Source organism: Tachyglossus aculeatus, chromosome 2, assembly GCF_015852505.1.
Source record: "Tachyglossus aculeatus isolate mTacAcu1 chromosome 2, mTacAcu1.pri, whole genome shotgun sequence".
NCBI classification, from domain to species: domain Eukaryota; kingdom Metazoa; phylum Chordata; class Mammalia; order Monotremata; family Tachyglossidae; genus Tachyglossus; species Tachyglossus aculeatus.
The window spans coordinates 67,463,356-67,488,219 of record NC_052067.1 but is presented as its reverse complement, the minus strand read 5'-3'; the positions used below and the strand labels follow the sequence as shown (position 1 = coordinate 67,488,219).

The following is a 24,864-nucleotide window of genomic DNA, read 5'->3' as shown; positions in this document are numbered from 1 at the left end:
TGATGTTGATGAAGGAGGTAAGATGGGGGGATGGAAAGGGGGACGAGGGGGAGAGGCAGGAAGGGGCTCAGTCTGGGAAGGCCTCCCGGCCACACCACACACACACACACACACACACTTGGGACTGTTTGGAACGGGGGCAGCTTCCAGGGAATGTCAGCGAATCCTAATTAGAGTCTTTTTTTTTTCCTGCTGCTGCAAGGCGTGTCCGGGGCCGTGCTCATGTGATGAAAGGAGAGGGGAAAAACAGGGTGGGGGAGGAGGGAGAGAGGTGATTTTTTTTTTTTTCTCTCTCTCTCTCTGTCTTTCTTTTCCCAAAAGGAGTTTGCCGACTCCATTCGCCGTCCGGGTGAGGAAGGAGGGAGGCGGGAGCCGGTCCGGGAGCCCCCCAGGCGTGTCCGGGGCCTGGTCCGTCGGTCCAGCCATCATCATCGGTCCACCGGGCCTGGAGCCATGGGGGCCGGCAGCTCCTCGGAGCCCAGCGGGCCGGAGGAGAAGGATAAAGGGGGGGAGGCCGCCTTGGCCCAGCCCGAGCCCAGCTGCACCCCCACACCGGAGGCCGAGCCCACCGGGGACCCCGGAGACCCCCAAAGCCCCGTTACCCAGGTAACGCCCCGGGGTACCCATAACCATGACTACCATCATCAATTGGAATCACGGCCTTCGCTAAGCTCTTACTCTGTGCCAACCACTGTGCGAGGCGCTGGGCTACTAGCAGTAGTGATAATGGTGATGGTGGTATTGGTGAAGCGCCTACTATGTGCTAAGCACTGTGCGAAGCGCTGGGCTAATAGTAGTGATGATGATGACGCTGGTGTTTGTTCAGCGCTTAAGATGTGGCAGGCACTTGGAAGCGCTGGGCTACTAATGATATTAATAATAATACTGTTATTTGTTAAGCGGTTACTATGTGGCAAGCGCTGTGCTAATAATAGTAGTAATGGTGATGCTGGTATTGGTGAAGCGCTCACTATGTGCCGAGCACTGTGCGAAGCGCTGGGCTAATAGTAGTGATAATGATGACGCTGGTATTTATTTGTTCAGCGCTTAAGATGTGGCAGGCACTTGGAAGCGCTGGGCTACTAATGATATTAATAATAATAATGTTATTTGTTAAAAGTTGACTATGTGGCAAGCGCTGGGCGAAGCGCTGGGCTAATAATAGTAGTAGTAATGGTGATGCTGGTATTGGTGAAGCGCCTACTATGTGCCGAGCACTGTGCGAAGCGCTGGGCTAATAGTAGTGATAATGATGACGCTGGTATTTATTTGTTCAGCGCTTAAGATGTGGCAGGCACTTGGAAGCGCTGGGCTACTAATGATATTAATAATAATACTGTTATTTGTTAAGCGGTTACTGTGTGGCAAGCGCTGTGCTAATAATAGTAGTAGTAATGGTGATGGGGGTATTGGTTAAGCGCTCACTATGTGCCGAGCACTGTGCGAAGCGCTGGGCTAATAGTAGTGATAATGATGACGCTGGTGTTTGTTCAGCGCTTAAGGTGTGGCAGACACTTGGAAGCGCTGGGCTACTAATGATATTAATAATAATAATGTTATTTGTTAAGCGTTGACTATGTGGCAAGCGCTGGGCGAAGCGCTGGGCTAATAGCAGTAGTGATAATGGTGATGGTGGTATTGGTGAAGCGCCTACTATGTGCCGAGCACTGTGCGAAGCGCTGGGCTAATAGTAGTGATAATGATGACGCTGGTGTTTGTTCAGCGCTTAAGATGTGGCAGGCACTTGGAAGCGCTGGGCTACTAATGGTATTAATAATAATAATGTTATTTGTTAAGCGGTTACTATGTGGCAAGCGCTGTGCTAATAATAGTAGTAATGGTGATGCTGGTATTAGTGAAGCGCTCCCTATGTGCCGAGCACTGTGCGAAGCGCTGGGCTAATAGTAGTGGATGACGCTGGTATTTGTTCAGCGCTTAGGATGTGGCAGGCACTTGGAAGCGCTGGGCTACTAATGATATTAATAATTATACTGTTATTTGTTAAGCGTTGACTATGTGGCAAGCGCTGGGCGAAGCGCTGGGCTAATAATAGTAGTGATAATGGTGATGATGGTATTGGTGAAGCGCCTACTATGTGCCGAGCACTGTGCGAAGCGCTGGGCTAATAGTAGTGATAATGATGACGCTGGTATTTGTTCAGCGCTTAAGGTGTGGCAGACACTTGGAAGCGCTGGGCTACTAATGATATTAATAATAATACTGTTATTTGTTAAGCGTTGACTATGTGGCAAGCGCTGGGCGAAGCGCTGGGCTAATTGCAGTAGTAGTAATGGTGATGGTGGTATTGGAGAAGCGCTTACTATGTGCCGAGCACTGTGCGAAGCGCTGGGCTAATAGTAGTGATGATGATGACGCTGGTGTTTGTTCAGCGCTTAAGATGTGGCAGGCACTGTTCTAAGCGCTGGGCTAATAATGATAATAATGGCATTTGTTAAGCGCTTACTATGTGACAAGCACTGTGCGAAGCGCTGGGCTAATAATAGTAATAGTGATGATGATTTATTGCGCTCAATAAATACGACTGATTGATTGATTGATTGATGACGATGGTATTTGTTAAGCGCTTAAGATGTGGCAGGCACTGTTCCAAGCTCTGGGCTGCTAATGATGTTAATAATAATACTGGTATTTGTTAAGCGTTGACTATGTGGCAAGCGCTGGGCGAAGCGCTGGGCTAATAGCAGTAGTGATAATGGTGATGATGGTATTGGTTAAGCGCTTACTATGTGCCGAGCACTGTGCGAAGCGCTGGGCTAATAGTAGTGATAATGATGACGCTGGTATTTGTTCAGCGCTTAAGGTGTGGCAGACACTTGGAAGCGCTGGGCTAATAATGATATTAATAATAATGTTATTAAGCGTTTACTATGTGCCAAGCACTGTGCGAAGCGCTGGGCTAATAATAGTAGCGATAATGGTGATGATGGTATTAGTTAAGCGCTTATTATATGCCAAACACTGTTGGAAGCGCGGGGATAATAATAATGAGGAGGCTGATGACGATGGTGTTTGTTAAGCGCTTAAGATGTGGCAGGCACTGTTCGAAGCGCTGGGCTACTAATGATATTAATAATAATAATGTTATTTGTTAAGCGGCTACTATGTGGCAAGCGCTGTGCGAAGCGCTGGGCTAATAATAGTAGTGATAATGGTGATGATGGTATTGGTGAAGCGCTTACTATGTGCCGAGCACTGTTCGAAGCCCTGGGATAATAATAATAATAATGAGGAGGAGGAGGATGGTATTGGTTAAGCGCTTACTATGTGCCGAGCACTGTGCGAAGCGCTGGGCTAATAGTAGTGATAATGATGACGCTGGTATTTGTTCAGCGCTTAAGATGTGGCAGGCACTGTTCGAAGCGCTGGGCTACTAATGATATTAATAATAATCATCATCAATCGTATTTATTGAGCGCTTACTATGTGCAGAGCACTGTACTAAGCGCTTGGGAAGCACAAATTGGCAACATATAGAGACAGTCCCTACCCAACAGTGGGCTCCCAGTCTAAAAGGGGGAGACAGAGAACAAAACCAAACATACTAACAAAATAAAATAAATAGAATAGATACGTTCAAGTAAAATAAATAAATAGAGTAATAAATCTGTACAAGCATATATACATATATACAGGTGCTGTGGGGAAAGGAAGGAGGTAAAATGGGGGGGATGGAGAGGGGGACGAGAGGATTAAGTGCTTAATGTTATTAAGCACTTGCTATGTGCCAAGCACTGTGCGAAGCGCTGGGCTAATAATAGTAGTGATAATGGTGATGATGGTATTGGTTAAGCGCTCCCTATGTGCCGAGCACTGTGCGAAGCGCCGGGCTAATAGTAGTGATAATGATGACTTTGGTATTTGTTAAGGGTTTAAGATGTGGCAGACACTTGGAAGCGCTGGGCTAATAATGATATTAATAATAACGTTATTTGTTAAGCGTTTACTATGTGGCAACCGCTGTGCGAAGCGCTGGGCTAATAATAGTAGTGATAATGGTGATGGTGGTATTGGTGAAGCGCTTACTATGTGGCAGACACTGTTCGAAGCGCTGGGCTAATAATGATATTAATAATAATGTTATTTGTTAAGCGGTTACTATGTGGCAAGCGCTGTGCGAACCGCTGGGCTAATAATAGTAGTGATAATGGTGATGATGGTATTGGTGAAGCGCTTACTATGTGCCAAGCACTGTTGGAAGCGCTGGGATAATAATAATAATAATGAGGAGGAGGATGACGATGGTATTTGTTAAGCGCTTAAGATGTGGCAGACACTTCGAAATGCTGGGCTACTAATGATATTAATAATAATAATGTTATTTGTTAAGCGGTTACTATGTGGCAAGCACTGTGCGAAGCGCTGGGCTAATAGCAGTAGTGATAATGGTGATGATGGTATTGGTGAAGCGCTTACTATGTGCCAAGCACTGGTCGAAACACTGGGATAATAGTAATGAGGAGGAGGAGGATGGTATTCGTTAAGCGCTTGCTATGTGCCAAGCACTGTGCGAAGCGCTGGGCTAATAACAGTAGTAATAAAGGTGATGATGGTATTGGTGAAGCGCTTACTATGTGCCGAGCACTGTGCGAAGCGCTGGGCTAATAGTAGTAATAATGATGACGATGGTATTTGTTAAGCGCTTAAGATGTGACAAACACTGTTCTAAGTGCTGGGCTAATAATGATAATAATGGCATTTGTTAAGCGCTTACTATGTGACAAGCACTATGCAAAGCGCTGGGCTAATAGTAATAGTGATGATGATGGTATTTGTTAAGCGCTTACTATGTGACACTGTTCTAAGCGCTGGGCTAATGATAATAATAATGGTATCTGTTAAGCGTTTCCTATGTGACAAGCACTGTGCGAAGCGCTGGGTTAATAATAGTAATAATGATGACGATGGTATTTGTTAAGCGCTTACTATGTGACAAACACTGTTCTAAGCGCTGGGCTAATGATAATAATAATAATGGTATCTGTTAAGCGTTTCCTATATGACAAGCACTGTGCAAAGCGCTGGGCTAATAATAGTAATAATGATGACGATGGTATTTGTTAAGCGCTTAAGATGTGACAGACACTGTTCGAAGCGCTGGGCTAATAATAATATTAATAATAATGTTATTTGTTAAGCATTTACAATGTGACAAGCACTGTGCGATGAGCTGGGCTAATAATAGTAATAATGATGATGGTGGTATTTGTTAAGCGCTTACTATGTGCCAAGCACTGTTCGAAGCGCTGGGATAATAATAATAATAATAATAATAATGAGGAGGAGGAGGAGGATGATGGTATTCGTTAAGCACTTACTATGTGCCAAGCACTGTTCTAAGACCTGGGGTAATAATAATAATGATGATGATGATGATATTTGTTAAGCACTTACTATGTGCACTGTTCGAAGCGCTGGGCTAATAGTAAGAATATTAATGATGATAATGGTATTTGTTAAGCGCTTACTATGTTCGAAGCATTGTTCTAAGCGCTGAGGTACTACTACTAATAATAATTTGATAAGCGCTTACTATGTCCCAGGCACTGTACCAAGCGCTGGGGTGGATACAAGCAAATCGGGCTGGACACTGTCCCTGACCCATGTGGAGCTCACAGTCTCAATCCCCATTTTACAGATGAGGGAACTGAGGCACAGGGAAGGGAAGCGACTTGCCCAAGGCAACACAGCAGACGAGTAGCAGGAATGGGATTAGAATCCATGACCTTCTGACTCCCAGGCGTGGGATCTAGCCACTATGCCACACTGTTCCCAACTACGCCACGCTGCTTCTGTGTGCCGAGCACTGTTCTAAGCACTAGGGTAGTAATAATAAAAATGGTATTTGTTAAACGCTTACTATGTGCCAAACACTGTTCTAAGCGCCGGGTAATAATGATAATGATATTTCTTAACCTCTTACTATGTGCCAAGCACTGTTCTAAGCACTGGGGTGATAATAATAATAATAATGGTATTTGTTAAGCACTTACTATTTGCCAAGCACTGTTCTAAGCACTGGGGTGATAATAATAATACTAATGGTATTTGTTAAGCGCTTACTATTTGCCAAGCACTGTTCTAAGCACTGGGGTGATAATAATAATAATAATGGTATTTGTTAAGCGCTTACTATTTGCCAAGCACTGTTCGAAGCGCTGGGGTAGATACAAGGTAATCAGGTTGTCCCATTTGGGGCTCACAGTCTTCATCCCCATTTTACAGATAATAATAATAATGATGGCATTTATTAAGGGCTTCGTATGTGCAAGGCACTGGTCTAAGCGCTGGGGAGTTTACAGGGTGATCAGGTTGTCCCAAAAGGGGCTCGCAGTCTTAATCCCCATTTTCCAGATGAGGGAACTGAGGCCCAGAGAAGTGAAGTGACTTGCCCAAAGTCACCCAGCTGACAGTTGGCGGAGCTGGGATTTGAACCCATGACCTCGGACTCCAAAGCCCGGGCTCTTTCCACTGGGCCACGCTGAAGCGAGGTGGTTTGCCCAACAAGGCCCCGCAGCAGGCCGGTGGGATTAGAACCCACGTCCTGTGTCTCCCAAAGCCCGTGAGCTTTACACTTCGCTTGGCTGCTTCTCTGCGTGGACGGGGGTGCAGTCAATCAATCAATCAATCGTATTTACTGAGCGCTTACTATGTGCAGAGCACTGTACTAAGCGCTTGATTTCCCCTGGGGAAATTTTGGGTGCCCTTCTAGGAAAACGCCCAGATCCCAAGTCTCCATCGTCCAAGCCCCCCACGCTTCTGTGGCCTGTCCTGTGGTTTGTCTTCCTCAATCAATCAATCAATCGGATTTATTGAGCGCTTACTGTGTGCAGAGCACTGTACTAAGCGCTTGGGAAGTACAAGTTGGACTCCGTCTTTGTCCAGGTCCCTGTGGGGCGGACCGCTGCGCAGAGGACAGCTCTGCAGTGACCGAGCCCAGCGGCCTCCTCCTGGACCCAGCCGCATCCTCCAACGGCCTTCCTTAGTTTTTCTTTTCACCCCGAAGGAAATATCCCGGAATCTTGATCCTCCCCAAACCCCATCCCATTTTTTCTCCCCCTTCCTCACCGTGAGATGTGGAAAGAAAGTGAACTCCAGGTGGGCAGGGAACGTGTTTGATGTTATATTGTACTCTCCCAAGTGCAAAGCACACAGTAAGCGCTCAATAAATACGGTTATTATTACTATTGTTATTAAAGGAAGCCATGTAATAATAACATCATTATTGTTATTAAAGAAAGCCATGTAATAATAATAATAACGTTATTATTGTTATTAAAGAAAGCCAGGGAAATCCCTTGTCTCTGGCTCCCTGGTGGGGGGAGAGGAGGGGGCTTGGCAGGCTAGGGATAGGGGTGCGATGGGGAGAGGAAGGGGATTTGCTCCCTATGCCCCCTCTCCTCCGTCTCGGGAATGTCCAATCAATCAATCAATCAATCAATCAATCGTATTTATTGAGCGCTTACTGTGTGCAGAGCACTGGACTAAGCGCTTGGGAAGTACAAGCTGGCAACATATAGAGACAGTCCGTACCCAACAGTGGGCTCACAGTCTAGAAGGGGGAGACAGAGAATGAAACAAAACATATTAACAAAATAAAATAAATAGAATAGATATGTACAAGTAAAATAGAGTAATAAATACGTACAAACATATATACATATATACAGGTGCTGTGGGGAAGGGAAGGAGGTAAGGCAGGGGATGGAGAAGGGGAGGAGGGGGGGAGGAAGGAGGGGGATAATAATAATATAATATAATAATATAAGACTGTGATATATAAGACTGTGTAATATAAGACTTTTAGACTGTGAGCCCACTGTTGGGTAGGGACCGTCTCTATATGTTGCCAACTTGTACTTCCCAAGCGCTTAGTACAGTGCTCTGCACACAGTAAGCACTCAATAAATACGATTGATGATGATAATATAATATGATTCACACTTAATCACTCATGTCTACGAAAACAAATCATGAAAGAGCTACCACTGTCAAGAGCCAAGGATTAGGGACATGGGTGAGAGCTGAAACAGGGGATAACCTCTAATTACCCGTCTCTTATTGATGGCAGAATGGGTGCTATTTAAGAAACTTTGCCAGACAGGTTCCAAATTTGGGCTACTGTATAAATTCCAAATTTAGGAAACTGAAAATTTTCCCTATAAATTCGTCACAAATTCTCCAAAACACGATTGCATTTCATAATGAGGTGGATTTTCAGGACTGGATGTGCTGAATGAGAAAGTCTCCCAGGCATTGGTACCCGATCCTCCTGATGCAGAGGATGTCTGTGGTACGAGCAGTTAGCTCTCTCTGCAAGGAAGACTCTGTGCCTTTGGAAGCGCTTCCAGAGGGAAAGGTTTTCCTGAATGGACCGGGCCCATCCTTGCCCAGGGTCACTGTGGGCTTGTCGGATAAATGAAGAGCCGCTGGGAAACTCTGAAGGGATGAGGGTTCGTCGATCCACCTACGTATAGGAACTTTGGTGGAGATGCCTTAGGTTGGCTCTACTCCTGCATTACTCCAGAAAAAACTGGGATTAAATGCTCACTTACCACCGGGGAATCTGAGGTTTTTCACTAAATATTGCTCATGGATGGATGTGCAAAGAACCAGTTATCTTTTTCTAGTTGGATGCACACTAGTGGGAGATAAACAGACTGTCCTTAGCCTGAAGGTTCTTGAGGGAGAGGAGGATGCTTTTTAGAATATTTTGATCATTCATTAAGATTTTCCCATTCATCCATCCATTTTCATAGGTGAGAAAATAGTTTTATCCTTTTCAAAAGCCTCAAAAATTTTAAAACGCAAAGACACAGGGATCAGATCTGGAATGTGAAGGACTTTGGGATCAAAATCCATAATGTCATTTGAGTCGGTGTGCTAACCTAAGTACTTGTTGAATATTTTCTGTACCTCACAAGTTTTTCCTGGAAGCTAGAATTTTCCAAGGTTGCTGTCCTCTTTCTTAAAGTCTGATGGCTTGTTGAAAGCTTCCCTGATAGTTTAAAGAAATTCTAGTATCGAAACACAGGCTAGTAGCATTTGGCAATAGTAATAATTTGAAATGTTCAAAGACAGTAACTGTAATGATCTTGAAGCATCTATTTTTTTAAAAAAATAAAACAGGAGAGTGGGAATACACTAGTTGGTTTTCATTTGGAAAGATGATATTCATTCATTCAATCGTTTTTATTGAGTGTGTATTTATTGAGCGCTTACTATTTGCAGAGCACTGTACTAAGTGCTTGGAAAGTACAATTCAGCAACAGAGACAATCCCCACCCAACAGCAGGCTCACAGTCTAGAAGGGGGAGACAGACAACAAAACAAAACAAGTAGACAGGCATCATGAAGTCAAATCATCACGTTTTCAACGTACGCATTATCTTTAAAGTTGTGGAGCTTAAAGTATTATAACTAACCAAGCAATAATAATAATAATAATGGCATTTATTAAGTGCTTACTATGTGCAAAGCACTGTTCTAAGCACTGGGGAGGTTACAATAATAATAATGATGACATTTATTAAGTGCTTAGTATGTGCAAAGCACTGTTCTAAGTGCTGGGGAGGTTACAAGGTAATCAGGTTGTCCCATGGGGGGCTCACAGTCTTAATCCCCATTTTACAGATGAGGTAACTGAGGCACAGAGAAGTTATGTGACTTGCCCAAAGTCCCACAGCTGACAATTGGTGGAGCCGCGATTTGAGCCCATGACCTCTGACTCCAAAGCCTGTGCTCTTTCCACAGAGCCATGCTGCTTCTCTAATCATAATGATAGAAATAATTTAAGATATACAAGGCAAAATGTGGCCTTGAAAATATGATTTTATTCCGATGAAAATTCTAGAGGAAAATAATCTGAACCTGTAATTCAATTTATTTATAATTGAATCTACTATGCATGCAAGCAGCAGTCTTCCAGTATTTGTTATGGAGGACTCATGGGTTCTCTCTGGGATGGATGCCTCTTAATTTAGAGGGCTCCTCCCATTCTCCCATTCTTTGGATTTGCAGGTCTATTTCCAATTTTGTCTATCCAAGTTTCTTCCTTTTAGACTGTGAGCCCACTCTTTTAGACTGTGAGCCCACTCTTTTAGACTGTGAGCCCACTGTTGGGTAGGGACTGTCTCTATATGTTGCCATCTTGTACTTCCCAAGTGCTTAGTACAGTGCTCGGCACACAGTAAGCGCTCAATAAATACGATTGATTGATTGATTCCTTCCCATTCATGGTTTCTTTGCCTACTCTACATCTCTAAATCTGTCTCTTTTCATCCACAAATATAGTGCTTCTCGAAAACAGAAATGATAACTTCTGCCCTTCTGCCCTTCCCCTCAGACCATCATCTTCAAGGACTGGTCTAGCCATTTCCCTGTGACCTATTTACTGGTTTTTCTTTCTTCTCTTTTTCTCCTCACCCCGCTCCAGTATCTTCTGTCCCAGAAAACATCAATGTAATTAGCCATATCATCCAACTATCAATTTGAAGAGTTAAATCGATCCTTCTTTCCTATCTCCATGGGGAGGGGGTGCGACCTGGGGTGGGGAAGGGGGGAGAAGATCACACATACCCTGCCAACTCGTTAGTTATGATACTTATTAATCCCTTACTCTTACTAGGCATTGGGACAAGCCCTGGGATGAATACAAGACAAACAGGTAGTAAGATTTATTGCTGTTACAAAACACTGAAGACAGTATTCAAAAGAAATTCCAAATAGAAAATTGAGTGGCAAGTCACATAAAGGGCCTTTACCCTTTAGGATTCTAGGGAGGTACAGGAAAGTCAGCTTTCTACACCAGACATTTGGCTCATCATCATCATCAATCATATTTATTGAGCGCTTACTGTGTGCAGAGCACTGTACTAAGCGCTTGGGAAGTACAAGTTGGCAACATATAGAGACAGTCCCTACCCAACAGTGGAGGCTCATGGGCACCTCTGTACGAAGGTGATCTGGGAAAGGGATAAAACTCAAGCCAATCAATCATGATCTAGTTTTGGTAAAAAGCCACCTTCAAGGAGAAGGTTGACACTATAAGCTAAAATGAAGATGATCTGTGGATTTCATTTATACCAGCCTCTCAGCCACTTACTAGCCGGATAATTGAGATTTGGCCATAAAGACAATGAGATGGATTCTGCAAATGGCGATGATTTCAACTCCGGGGCAAATTAATTCTGAACGTTCCATGGGATAAAAGGATGTCATAGATCAAATTTAAAATTAATTACATTGATATTTATGGAGTGATCTGCTGATGCCCAGGGAAGAAAGGTGTGCATGTTGGCTGCACTTTATCTCCTAAATGGAAGAATGATCTTTTTTAAAAAAATGAGCTTAGTTAGAGGTTTACCTTTATTCATGGAGCTTAAAAAAAATCTATTAGGTATCCCAAACTGATAATTAGAGAATGAGTAACGAATACAAATGACCCTACTTTGCCTCTCATCATTTCCAGCTGTTGAAGTAGCAGTGAAGAAAAACCACTGAGATTCCTTTTGATTCCCAGGATAGATGAAATGTTATTTGTGGTATTGAGATATATTTGTATGTTGCTTACTGCATAATATGAATTGATTCCCCATATGTTCAGAATAATTGCAAATTAACAATTTACATTAGTCTTGTTCATTCATTCGTTCAATCGTACTTACTGAGCGCTTACTGTGTGCAGAACACTATATTAAGTGCTTGGGAGAGTACAATAGAACAATAAACAGACACATTTGACCATGTACTATTGATTTCGTAGACTGTACCTATAATTTTTTGTCTTTTTCACTTCCAGTCTAGCAAGCTATAGAAGTAAGACTAAATTAAGAACATCAAATGATTATTCTGGTCATTGAAACTTATTGGATCATTGTGCAGAGATTCTCAAGTTTTACCTCTAACCTATTTGAATTGGCTTAAGGGGGGGGAAAAAAGAAATACCGATATATAGTACTTTAGCTCTCTTGGTTGCATCAGTTTACCTTACAAATGTGGACAGAGCATTTTAGCACATTTTCCCACATTCGGCAAACTTTATAGAAAAGCCAGGAAATCAGTGAATCATATTTTTTGGGGCACTTACTATGTGACAGCCCCGTCCATACTAAGTACTTATAATAATAATAATAATAATAATGATGGCAATTGTTAAGTGCTTACTATGTGCAAAGCACTGTTCTAAGCACTGAGGAGGTTACAAGGTGATCAGGTTGTCCCATAGGGGGATCACAGTCTTCATCCCCATTTTACAGATGAGGTCACAGGCACAGAGAAGTTAAGTGTCTTGCCCAAAGTCACACACAGCTGACAATTGGCAGAGCCAGGATTCGAACCCATGACCTCTGACTCCAAAGTCTGGGCTCTTTCCACTGAGCCACGCTGCTTCTCTCCCACTTGGGAGTGGGAGAGTCCATATAACAGCGTTATTTGATGTGTTCCCTGCTCACAACAAGTTTACAGTCTAGGGAGGAGCTTACAGGAATTTTCTTCAAAGTTGTTTTTTTTTAGCCCCACCACACTCCAGCATTACGCACCACTGTTTTTGAAGTGGCCTTTTAGTTGGCCAATCAATCAATCAATCAATTAATCAATCATATTTATTGAGCACTTACTGTGTGCAGAACATTGTACTAAGCACTTTGGAAAGTACAGTTTAGCAGAGTTGGTAGACACATTCCCTGCCCATAATGACTTTACAGTCCAGAGCACCATACGCGAGCCACGCAATGACTAGCAGTAATCGATTTCCAGCTTTTTCAGACTCAGGCAAGATAACGAGCAAGAAAATAATTGAATCCCAAGTAATAGCAATTTATTTAACTCATGAAATTCAAGAATAGTTGGACTCATCAAGTTTTTGATCCTTTAAAAGTTCTTTCTTCATTTATCAACTATAAGCTATTGGTCTTAAAGTGACTTTCAATCAGTGGGAAAAATTAATCATTTGTGAGGGTTTGACAATTCCTGTAAAGATTAATGGTAAAGATGTCAACTGTGCTAACCATACCCCAAACTGGTAAGCCAGACCAGATTGACAAACTCAGAAAATGTGAGTTAGTCAAAGCGGGGGTTATTGTTCTCCCGGGGCCTCAAGGTTTTTAGGCTTTGACTTGGACACATTGAAGTTTTGGTTTCAAGAGTCCAGATCCCAAGGCCTCAAGGTTTTCAGGCTTTGACTTGGACATATTGGAGAGTTGGTTTTCCACAGAAACCTCAAGAGTCCAGATTACAGTGGCCATGGCTAATTCACCTCTGATGTATTTCGAGTTCACCTGAACCAAATTGGAGCAGTGGCAGCACCAGCTGTCTCACTATTCTAGGAAGGAAAGTTAGAGAATAGAATAATATAATAGAAGTATTAGGTCAGAGAAAGTCCTTGTCCTACATGGGGCTCACAGTCCATGTAGGAGGGAGAACAGGGATTGAACCCCCATTTTACAAAGAAACTGAGGCCCAGAGAAGTTAACTTGCCCAAGGTCACCCAGCAGACAAGTAGCAGACTCCCAAGCTCATGCTCTTTCCACTGGGCCTCACTGATTCTCATAGAATGAACTATAGGGCACAAAGTATTGGAGGGGTTAAGTCTTCTATAGGAGTTTGGTTATTTCTTAAAATTAACTGGCTTTAGATTCTCCCTAAACTTTACTTCTTTTGCATATCAAAATATATGTAACACATCTCCTTCTCAGAAGTATCAGCCTACCGACTTCATCAACACCAATTGTTCCTGAATTCTTATCCCCCTATAGCTTTATTTTTCAAGTACTTGAGCAATCAGCTATCAGGCTGTGCAAACTTTCCTATCATAGATAAAGATAACGCCTTGGGAGTGACATCTTTAGCTTCAAACATACCCTTTCTCTTGCTAAAAAAAAAGTCTGTTTCAAAAAAGTACCCAGTTATCTTTTAGACTCTATTGCTACAGAACTCTCCTTTGTAATCCTATTTATAGCCATCAGCAGCAATCAATCAGTATGGTGTTTACTGACCACTTACTATGTGCAGAGCACTGTACTAAGCGCTTGGAAGAGTTCAGTACAACAGAGTTAATAGACACATTCCCTGTCCATAGCACATAGTACTTCTGAAGTGTCTGCAGAAGCACATTATTTTGCAGACCACAAGCAGTGTGGCTTAGTGGATAGAGCACGGGCCTGCGAGTCAGAAGGTCATGGGTTTTAATTCCGACTTTGCCACATGTCTGCTATGTGACCTCGGGCAACTCATTTCACTTCTCTGGGCCTCAGTTACCTCATCTGTAAAATGGGGATTAATAACAATAATAATAATAATGGCATTTATTAAGTGCTTACTATGTGCACTGTTCTAAGCGCTGGGGAGGTTACAAGGTGATCAGGTTGTCCCACGTAGGGCTCACAGTCTTAATCCCCATTTTACAGACGAGGTAACTGAGGCACAGAGAAGTTAAGTGACTTGCCCAAAGTCACACAGCTGACAAGTGGTGGAGTCGGGATTTGAACCCATGACCTCTGACTCCAAAGCCCGTGCTCTTTCCACTGAGCCACGCTGCTTCCCTTGTTAAGAGTGTGAGCCCTATGTGGGACAGAGACTGTGTCTAACCTAACTTAAATCTACCACAGCATTTACAACAGTGTTTGGCACTTAGTAAGCGCTTAACAAGTACCATAATTATTATCCCCGGCCCTCTAGATGAGAATTCAAAATTGAAGTTCTTTTGTAAAGTTTGTAGTTTGCTGTATTATGGTCCAAGCCTCCCTACTCTACCCCATGTATGTCTTTACTGGGTGGAGCTGAACTCTTAAAAGGATAGGAGTTCAAAGCAATAGAAACCATAGGCAATGTTTGGCTCTTCACCAATAAATTAAAGTCTTTAAAAACAGAATGGCTCTCTTACCCGTATTTCCTCATTCATGGTAAATATTTACCCAATTCTTGTTTGGTCCTAGGTGAGTTCTCTCCTGTGTTTGCTGTGTAAATATGCTAGCATAAGCACCTGTATTTTATAATTTACAAAGGGGTAGTTTAAGTTCCTCTCTCCAGATACTACTTAAATGGATGACCTACTATTCTATGCAAAAATTTGAGTTACAACAGCACAGGATGAGGAGATCAACTTCTGAGTCATCCTTGGACTCTGAGTATTGTATGGGAGACTTCTAATTACTGAACCCTGCCCTTCCCACTAATTTCGGGAAGAGTTGGGAGACCAAAATAAAATCTACTGTGGGATTACTGATTCCTGGGGATCCACCTTGCTCCCTGACCCAAAGTAGAGTTAGCAGCACAAGACTGGACATTGGTCCGGCGCCTTTGGCCCTTGAGCTCATCTGAGATTGGGAGGGAGAGGAATATATGTGAAGGACGAACATCCTACACAATAGTCAGGTTTCTCAGCATGAAGGGCAAACATGGCTGCATGTTCACTAGAGGCCAACCTGAAACTGGAGCTTTCCTTTATCAAATTAGAAACTCTTAATTCTGGAAAACCGTAGGCAGAGAGATGGCAACCCTACACAGAGTTCACTGAACTGGAATGGATTAGTACAGCGCTTAGTACAGTGCTCTGCACACAGTAAGTGCTCAATAAAGACGATTGATTGATTGATTGAGTGAGGCCTCAGGGTAAATATGAGCTGAGAATCTCCTTTTTAACAGCGGACAACTCCTGAGGTTCAGTCTCAATCACATTTTATATTCTCTATGGGAGTGGGGCCGGGCGGGGGAAGTTTATCCATTCAGCCTCAGTGATCAGCATTTTGTACTTGGATCTCATTTACATTTCCAGCTGTGACCTCTCTCTCCAGTCCCACATTTCCTTCCTTGTGCTCTGTTATTTTTCTCCCATTGAAAACATAAGCCCCCTGTGGGCCAGTGAACTTGTCTAAATTATTGTTTTTGAATTTTCCTCCGTCACTGACAAAATACTTTGCAAAAATTAAATGCTTAAATGAATGTCTTTTCCCCCCTTACTGTAGATATCTCATTTTTGATGTCCCAAACCCACCTTAAAATTAATACAATTAAAAATAAATTCAAGATCTTTCCTCCTAAAACTTCCTCTGTATCACCCAGAGAGCAATGGTTAGATCCACCATTACAGAGAAAGCACTGACAAGACTTGGTGATGGATTGGTTGTGAATGATGAGGGAAAGTCCTGTTCTGTCAATTCTTTCTTAATAATGTTTCATGGATCCACCCATTCTATTTCCACAGCCACTACCCTGGTTTAGGGCACATTTTGTTGGAGTTATTATAACAGCCTCTCTTCCACTTTCCTCTGTCTCCTCATTCTCCCACTCCTTTCATCTGTTTAACAGCCAAGAGCTAGAACTGTTTTTAAGGATTGTTCATTTTGAGCATGGGGAGTGGAATTAGGCCACTGGCAAAGAGGATGGTGCATAGGAGGGAGAGAATGAGGGAGGAAGAGAAGAAAATGGAAGGGAGAAAAGGAGACTGGAAGAGGCAGGAGTAGTAAATCAGGAGAAAAGGGGGAAGAGAAAGGAAGAGGATTTCATCAGTTTTTTCCTCCATCATCACTGCTTTTTTAAGCCTGGCCAAGTGACTCACCCTGCCCCAGGGCTCTGTGATAAATGGCCATCTGCCCATCAGTCAATCATTAGTGGTATTTGAGTGCTTACTGTCTGTAGAGCACTGTACTAAGCCTTTGGGAGAGCACAATACAATAGAATTGGATGACATGATCCCTGCCCATAGAGAGCTTACAGTCTTTTTTGGGTGGGGAGTGGAAAAGTGGAGGTATTAAAATAATTTACAGATAGGGAAAATGGCAGAGTAAAAGGATGTGTTTGTAAGTGCTGTGGGGCAGGGGGTGCGGTGACTCTCAAGTGCTTAAGGGTTACAGATGCTAGTGCATAGGCAACACAAGAGGAGGACCATTAGGGAAATGTGGGCTTGATCAGGAAAGGCCTCTCGAAGGAGATGGCCCCAGCTCTGTCCATTCCTGAGAAACCCAGAGGCTCTGCGGAGCTGGAATGGTGACCGGCACTCAGGCTGCATTGATGCCATGGCCAGGAGCCACAACCAGCGGGCCAAACTGAAAGGCAACACAGTTCCTCTTGCCCAGAATTCCTGGGAGGAGGGGTTGTCAGCTCACTGAGCACTTAATAACTCCCCAGAGAATATAAAATAAGAGCAGTAAACATTTAATAAACACCATAGCTCTTTCTGATGCCTGGACAGCCCCATCGCCAGGGATGCGGTGGGGTCTCATCCTATCCCAACAGGATTACTGCATCAGCCTCCTCTCCGATCTCCCATCCTCCTGTCTCTCCCCACTTCAATCTGTACTTTACGCTGCTGCCTGGATCATCTTTGGGCAGAAACGCTCTGGGCATGTTACTCCCCTCCTCAAAAATCTCCAGTGGCTACCAGTCAACCTACGCATCAGGCAGAAAATCCTCACACTCAGCTTCAAGGCTTTCCATCACCTCGCCCCCTCCTACCTCACCTCCTTTCTCTCCTTCTACAGCCCAGCCCGCACCCTCTGCTGCTAACCTCCTCACTGTGCCTTATTCTCGCCTGTCCCGCCATCGACCCCCGGCCCACGTCCTCCCCCTGGCCTGGAATGCCCTCCCTCCGCACATCCGCCAAGCTAGCTCTCTTCCTCCCTTCAAAGCCCTACTGAGAGCTCACCTCCTCCAGGAGGCCTTCCCAGACTGAGCCCCTTTTTTCCTCTCCCCCTCTCCATCCCCCCACCTTACCTCCTTCCCCACCCCACAGCACCTGTATATATATATATATGTTTGTACATATTTATTACTCTATTTATTCTACTTGTACATATTTACTATTCTATTTTATTTTGTTAATATGTTTTGTTTTGTTGTCTGTCTCCCCCTTCTAGACTGTGAGCCCGCTGTTGGGTAGGGACCGTCTCTATATGTTGCCAACTTGTACTTCCCAAGTGCTTAGTATAGTGCTCTGCACACAGTAAGCGCTCAATAAATACGATTGAATGAATGAATGAATGAGGTCAGTACTTTGGCGCTGTGCAGTGCAGGAGTCCCAAAGGGTCCTCGAGCACTTTTTCGCTGGGCTGCCTTTCCGTTGGGTTCACCAGCTTTGGCTACTATAGCCGCTGATTCTTACTTGGTGGTGGTGGTGCCTGTATGGCCTTCTCCCCATTCTCCTCCCCATCTTCAGCAGATCCCCATGTAACCTCCCCAGTGCTTAGAACAGTGCTTTGCACATAGTAAGCACTTAACAAATACCATTATTATTATTATTATTATTCCCAGGTAGCTCTGGAGAACGAGATGGGAGTAAGGAGGGTGGGTAGGCCCATCCCGTGGGGTCCCAGGGTGAGGGGGGGCCACCTGAGCCATGCCCTAGAGCCCAACTCCCACCGGAGTATCAATCAATCAATCAATCATATTAATTGAGCACTTACTGTGTGCAGAACACTGTATGAAATGCTAGGGGGAATACACTATAACAGAATTGGTGGACACATTCCCTACTCAAAATGGGTTTACAGTCTAGAGGACGAACTTACAGTCTGCAGGGGAAGTAGTGCCAGGAACGCTCTCTCGTGCCTCAACAGTCTTGTTCCCCCTGAGTCCTAGAGTGCAAAAATGAGTAGACAGGCAGGGGCATAGCACATTGCAAAGTGCATGCATAGACATTTTTTACATTTGGGATTCATGGCAGGGAACGTGTCTGCTTATTCTGTTGTACTGTACTCTCCCAAGCTAAGAATAGTGCTCTGCGCAGAGTAGGTGCCACTGATTGACTGAAGAAAGCTTAGGTTGGGCTGTAGAGCACTAACTTGGCAGGCAGTTTCCTTGGCAGCCTCTGTGGCTTTTGCTGCCCACAAAGGCCGGCTCTTTTTCGTGTTGGGCCTGTCCCCCTCTTCAAGTGCCCTATTGGATTCTTCAGTCAGAACCTTCACCACTGATGGCATATTCTCATTAAAAAATTCCTAACCTGCCAAGTTGGGACTAGGATCTAGGATTCCTGATACCCAGAACTGTGCTGTTTCCCCTGAAAATACAGTGGGACTCTGCAGAAATTAAGAGGGGAAGCAATTACGTGAAATAAAAATCTATGTTATAATGGCATAAGTAATTATAATTTTTGGGCAAGAGGAGGGATTGCTTGTTGTCAAGTTTACTAAAGATCTTTCCTGAAGGATAGTCTGAATTGTAATTCAGAATGTACAAATGGGTACACTGCTGCTCTGGTTTGCAGTTGAAGCTTACAGGACCAGTTAGGCTTTGAAACTTGCCTCTGTCTCCTGGATAGCACAGCTTAACTTATCCTAAAGAAATTTAGTCACCATATGTGTTGATTACCATTTTCCAGCATGGGTGACTTGCTGCTGTCACTTCTCCATTGCTTCAAGGAAACATTTCTTTCTCCTGCTCTGTACATGACTAGGTCATCCATACAAATGGATGATGCTAGTTGATTAGATTATACAGTGTATGATTTGTTAAGCTCACTTTGAGATACTGTATTAGCAAATTTAGATGTGAGGTTGCTCTTGAAGCAGTTCTCTAATTTACACACTGTGAGCCTGGTTTTAGCTTGGTAGTAAATTTTGTGTATAAGCCTATTAGGAAAACAGCAGAATGCTTATTTGGCAGGAAAGATGCTAAATCAATCAATCAGTAATATTTATTTAGTGCTTACTGTGTGCAGAGCACTATACTAAGTGCTGGAGAGAATAATTCAATAGAGTTGGGAGACACAATCCCTGTCCACAAGGAGCTTACAGTCTGGGGGGGGGCAGGAAAGACAGACATTACCCGGCACTAGGACAATGTTTGCCACATAGTAAAAATACTTAACAAATACCATAAAAAAGAAATAAAATAAAAGTACAGAAAAGGGAAATAGGACAGAATAAGGATATATATGTAAGTGCTGGGGGTGAGGTGAATATCAAGTGCTTAAGGGGTAGAGATCCAGAAGGAAGGGCGAATAGGGGAGGAAATGGAGGCCTAATCAGGGAAGGTCTCTTGGGGATGTGATTTACAAAGCACCAAAATCATCATGATACAAATAAAGGAGAGGACAGCCATTATACAGAAAGGAAGGAAAAATCAACATTTTTTAAAATGCCAAAAAATTTTCTGGAATTATTTTAGAAGTGATTGACACTGTCGATCACCTCCTCCGGATACATTAACCAACCTCAGCTTCACTGACACTGTCCTCGTAGTTCTCCCCTATGTCTCTGGCCATTTTATTATCAGTCTCTTTCACCGGCTCCTCCTTTGCCTCCTACCCCCAAGGCTTCGTTTTGGGTCCCCTTCTATTCTCCACCTACACCGACACCTTTGGAGAAATGATTCATTCCCATGGCTTCAACTACCACCTGTATGGATGATTCCCAAATCTACGTCTCCAACGCTGATTTCTCTCCATCTCCGCACCCTTGTATTTCCTCCTCTCTTCAGGAAATATCTACTTGGATGTCCTGTCAACATCTCAAACTTAACATGTCCAGAACAGAGCTTCTCATTCCCCCACCCAAGCCCCATCTCCAGCCCTTCCTTGACTTTCCCATCACTGCAGACAGTGCCACCATCCTCCCTGCCTCACAAACCCGAAACCTTGTCATAATCCTCGATTCGTCTCTCTCATTCAACCCCCATATTCAGTCTGTCACTAAACCCTGTCAATTCAACCTTCACAACATTACTAAAATCTGCCTCTCCCTCTCCATCCGTACTGCTATCACGCTAATACAAGATTTATCCTATCCCTCTGTGATTACTGCATCCCTCATTGCTGACGTCCCTGCCTCCTTTTTCTCCCCACTTCAGCCGCTATATCTCACTCTGCTGTCCAGATCATTTCTGTACAAAACTGCTCAATCCATGCTTCCCCACTCCTCAAGAACTTCCAGGGGTTGCCCTTCCTCCTCTGCATCAAACAGAAACTCCTTACCATCAACTTTAAAGCACTCAATCACCCTGTCCCCTCCTACTTTACTTCTCTGATTTCCTTCTACAACCCAGTCTGCACATTCTGTTACTCTAATGCCATCGTAGCCACTGAACCTGATCTTGTCTCTCTCACCGCTGACACCTCATCCACATCCTGCCTCCGGCCTGGAACTTCCCTCTTCATATCCAGCAGATATTCACTCTCCCCAACTTCACTGCCTGATTAAGAGCACATCTCCTCCAAGAGATCTTCCCCGAGGAAGCCCTCATTTTCTCCTTTCCCACTCCCTTATGTGTTGCCCTTGCCCTAGGATTTGCCCCCTTTATTCACCCCTCCCTCAGCCCCATAGGACTTATGTACATATCCATAATTTGATATATTTCTTTATATTAATATCTGTCTCCCCCCATAGACTCTAAGCTCATTTTGGGAAGGGAATATGTCTACTAATTCTGTTATATTGTACTCTCCCAAGTGCTAAATACAGTGGTCTGCACACAGTACATTCTGAGTAAATACGATTGATTAATTGATTGGTATTCTCTCCCCCTTTTAGACTGTGAGCCCACTGTTGGGTAGGGACTGTCTCTATATATTCCCAATTTGTACTTCCCAAGCGCTTAGTACAGTGCTGTGCACATAGTAAGCGCTCAATAAATACGATTGATGATGATGATGATGGTAGGGGTGACAGGAGAATAGTGGTTTGTCAGATATGAAGGAAGAGGGAAGGTTGAGCAAGGGGTTCAAAGCTAGTGATAGGAGATTGAGGCACAGTAAGAAGGTTGGCATTAGAGAAGTGGACGGCTGAGTTCACTCACTATTTATTTATTTATTTTACTTGTACATATCTATTCTATTTATTTTATTTTGTTGGTATGTTTGGTTTTGTCTCCCCCTTTTAGACTGTGAGCCCACTGTTGGGTAGGGACTGTCTCTATATGTTGCCAATTTGTACTTCCCAAGCGCTTAGTACAGTGCTCTGCACACAGTAAGTGCTCAATAAATATGATTGATGATTCATTCAGTTGTATTAACTGAGCACTTACTGTGTGCAGAGCAATGTACTAAGCACTGCGGAGAGTACAATACAACAATAAACAGACACATTCCCTCCCACAATGAGCTTACTGTCTAGAGGGGGATTTACAGTCTAGAGGGGTTGTAATTGGAGAAGAGGACATATATACCTTCATTTATATATAAAGGATAGGTAGGAGGGAGAGAGTTGTTTGAGTGCCTTAAAGCCAATGAAGAGGAGTTTCAGTTTGTGGATTATTGTTGGAGCAGCAATCAAATCTTTTATATACTTAGACACCTAACCTAATTTCATCACTGAACAGATTGCACTAATACAGTCTCCCCTGTTTGTCATGTTTTCAATTTCCCTCCTTTGAAATCGCAAGTCCCCTGTAGGCCAGAGACCAAATTTGGATTATTAACCCTGTAATTTTCCCCAGGAACTAAGTATAGGGCTCTGCACAGAGTACTTTATTATTGAAGTAACGAGGAGGAGGGAGATGATGGGTTTGGGCTGGACTTAAAAGATAGATCATTTAGGCTCCTGTTGTGTTCTCTATAAGCAAGCCATATTTCCCATATTAAGCATTACATCAGTCTAACCCATGTCTACTGAGGAGAAAATTCTTGGAGACAAGTCAGTCAGTCCATAGTATTTATTGAACACTTACTGTGCAGAGCACTGTACTAAGCACTTGGGAGAGTACAATATAACAGAGTTGGTAGACATGTTCCCTGCCCATGATGAGGTTACAGTCTAAAGGGAAGGGGCACAGCATCACTGGGGCTGAGAGGTGGGTGACTGTACATTCCAGTGGCAACACTGTTCATTCATTCAGTCATATTTATTGAGCGCTTACTGTGTGCTAAGCGCTTGGGAAGTACAAGTTGGCAACATATAGAGATGGTCCCTACCCAACAACGGGCTCATGGTCTAACATGTTAACATGACTGCTGCTGGTCCATTCTCTGCAGGGTGGTGACTGTGAGCTCTAGACTGTGAACTTGTTGTGGGCAGGGAATGTGTCTGTTGCTGTATTGTAGTCTTCCAAGTAATAATAATAATAATAATTATAATAATAACGATGGCATTTGTTAAGTGCTTACTATGTGCAAAGCACTGTTCTAAGCACTGGGGGGGATACAAGGTGATCACGTTGCCCCACGTGGGGATCACACTCTTAATCCCCATTTTCAGGCAAGGTAATTAAGGCTCAGAGAACTTAAGTGACTTGCCCAAGGTCACACAGCAGATATGTGGGAGAGGTGGGATTAGAACCCATGACCTCTGACTCCCAAGCCCGGGCTCTTTCCACTGAGCCACGCTGCTTCTCTAAGTGCTTAGTACAGTGTTTTGCACACAGTAAGCACTCAATAAATATGATTGAATGAATAAATGAATTGGGAATGGAGAGGATAGGATCAATCATTCAATCAGTAATTTCATAATAATAATAATTATTATCATGGTATTTGTTAAGCGCTTACTATGTGCCAAGCACTGTTCTAAGCGCTGGGGTAGATACAAGGTAATTAGTTGTCCCACGTGGGGCTTAAGGGTTAAATCCCCATTTTACAGATGAGGTAACTGAGACACAGAGAAGTTAAGTGGCTTGCCCAAGGTCACACAGCAGACAAGTGGCAGAGTCAGAATTAGAATCCACATCCTCTGACTCCCACCCCCGTGCTCTTGCACTAAGCCACACTGCTTCTCTAAGTAACCTAAGTAATTTTCATATTTACTGAGCACCTACTGTGTGCAAAACACCATATTAAGCATATTGGGTGAGAAGCGGCATGGCTTAGTGGAAAGAGCACTGGCTTAGGAGCCAGAGGTCGCGAGTTCTAATCCTGGCTCTCCCACTTGTCAGCTGTGTGACTTCGGGCAAGTCACTTCACTTCTCGGTGCCTCAGTTACTTCTTCTGTAAAATGGGGATTGAGACTCTGAGCCCCACGTGGGACAACCTGATTACCCTGTATCTACCCCAGTGCTTAGAACAGTGCTCGGCACATAGTAAGCCCTTAACAAATACCAACATTCTTTTATTAATGTGATTACAAAATAATCAGTATTCATGATCCTTGATCTCAAGAACCTTATAATCATCAATCGGTGATACTCACTGAGTGGTTACTATGTGCACAGTCCTAAGCATTTGGGAGACTACAATACAGTAGCATTGGTAGACATGTTCCCTGGCCATAAAGGAGTTTACAGTCCTAAAATCTTGCAGGGGAGACTGACAGTAAAATAAATTACGATAGAAGGAAATAGTAGAATATAAAGATGTTCAGAAATGCTTGCAGGGATGGTGTGGTGAGGACTAATCCCCTCTCCATCCCCCCCATCTTACCCCCTTCCCTTCCCCACAGCACCTGTATATATGTATATATGGTTGTACATATTTATTACTCTATTTATTTATTTTATTTGTACATATCTATTCTGTTTATTTTATTTTGTTGGTATGTTTGGTTTTGTTCTCTGTCTCCCCCTTTTAGACTGTGAGCCCACTGCTGGGTAGGGACTGTCTCTAGATGTTGCCAACTTGTACTTCCCAAGCGCTTAGTACAGTGCTCTGCACACAGTAAGAGCTCAATAAACATGATTGATGATGATGATGACTAAGTGCTTAGGTGGTGAGGGCATAAATGAGGACGTGCTGACGTAGTAGTTCAAGGGGATGTAAGGCCAGGAGATTATAAATTAATGGGGAAAGGTCTCCTGGAAGAGATGTGATTTCAGAAGGGTTTTGAAGATAGGGAGTTCTGTGGTTTGTAGTATATGAACAGGGAAGGAGATCCAGGCTGGGAGAAGGAAAGAAAGAGGATGGGAGCAAGAGGTATAATAATAATAATAATAATTCTGGTATTTGTTATGTACTTACTGTATACTAGGCACTGTACTAAGCACTGGGGC

General features: G+C 43.5%; 1 protein-coding gene across 1 annotated transcript in view; it reads left to right on the top strand.

Moving 5' to 3' along the window:
* Positions 1 to 281: 281 nt before the first annotated feature.
* The window catches only part of AKAP12 (A-kinase anchoring protein 12), a 141,370-nt gene continuing 116,787 nt past the window's right edge, over positions 282 to 24,864 (top strand). Inside the window, exon 1 of the mRNA XM_038741480.1 lies at positions 282 to 606. Within this exon, the coding sequence (XP_038597408.1) occupies positions 454 to 606 (153 nt within the window). The 5' untranslated portion in view covers positions 282 to 453. The remainder of the gene's footprint in view (positions 607 to 24,864) is intronic.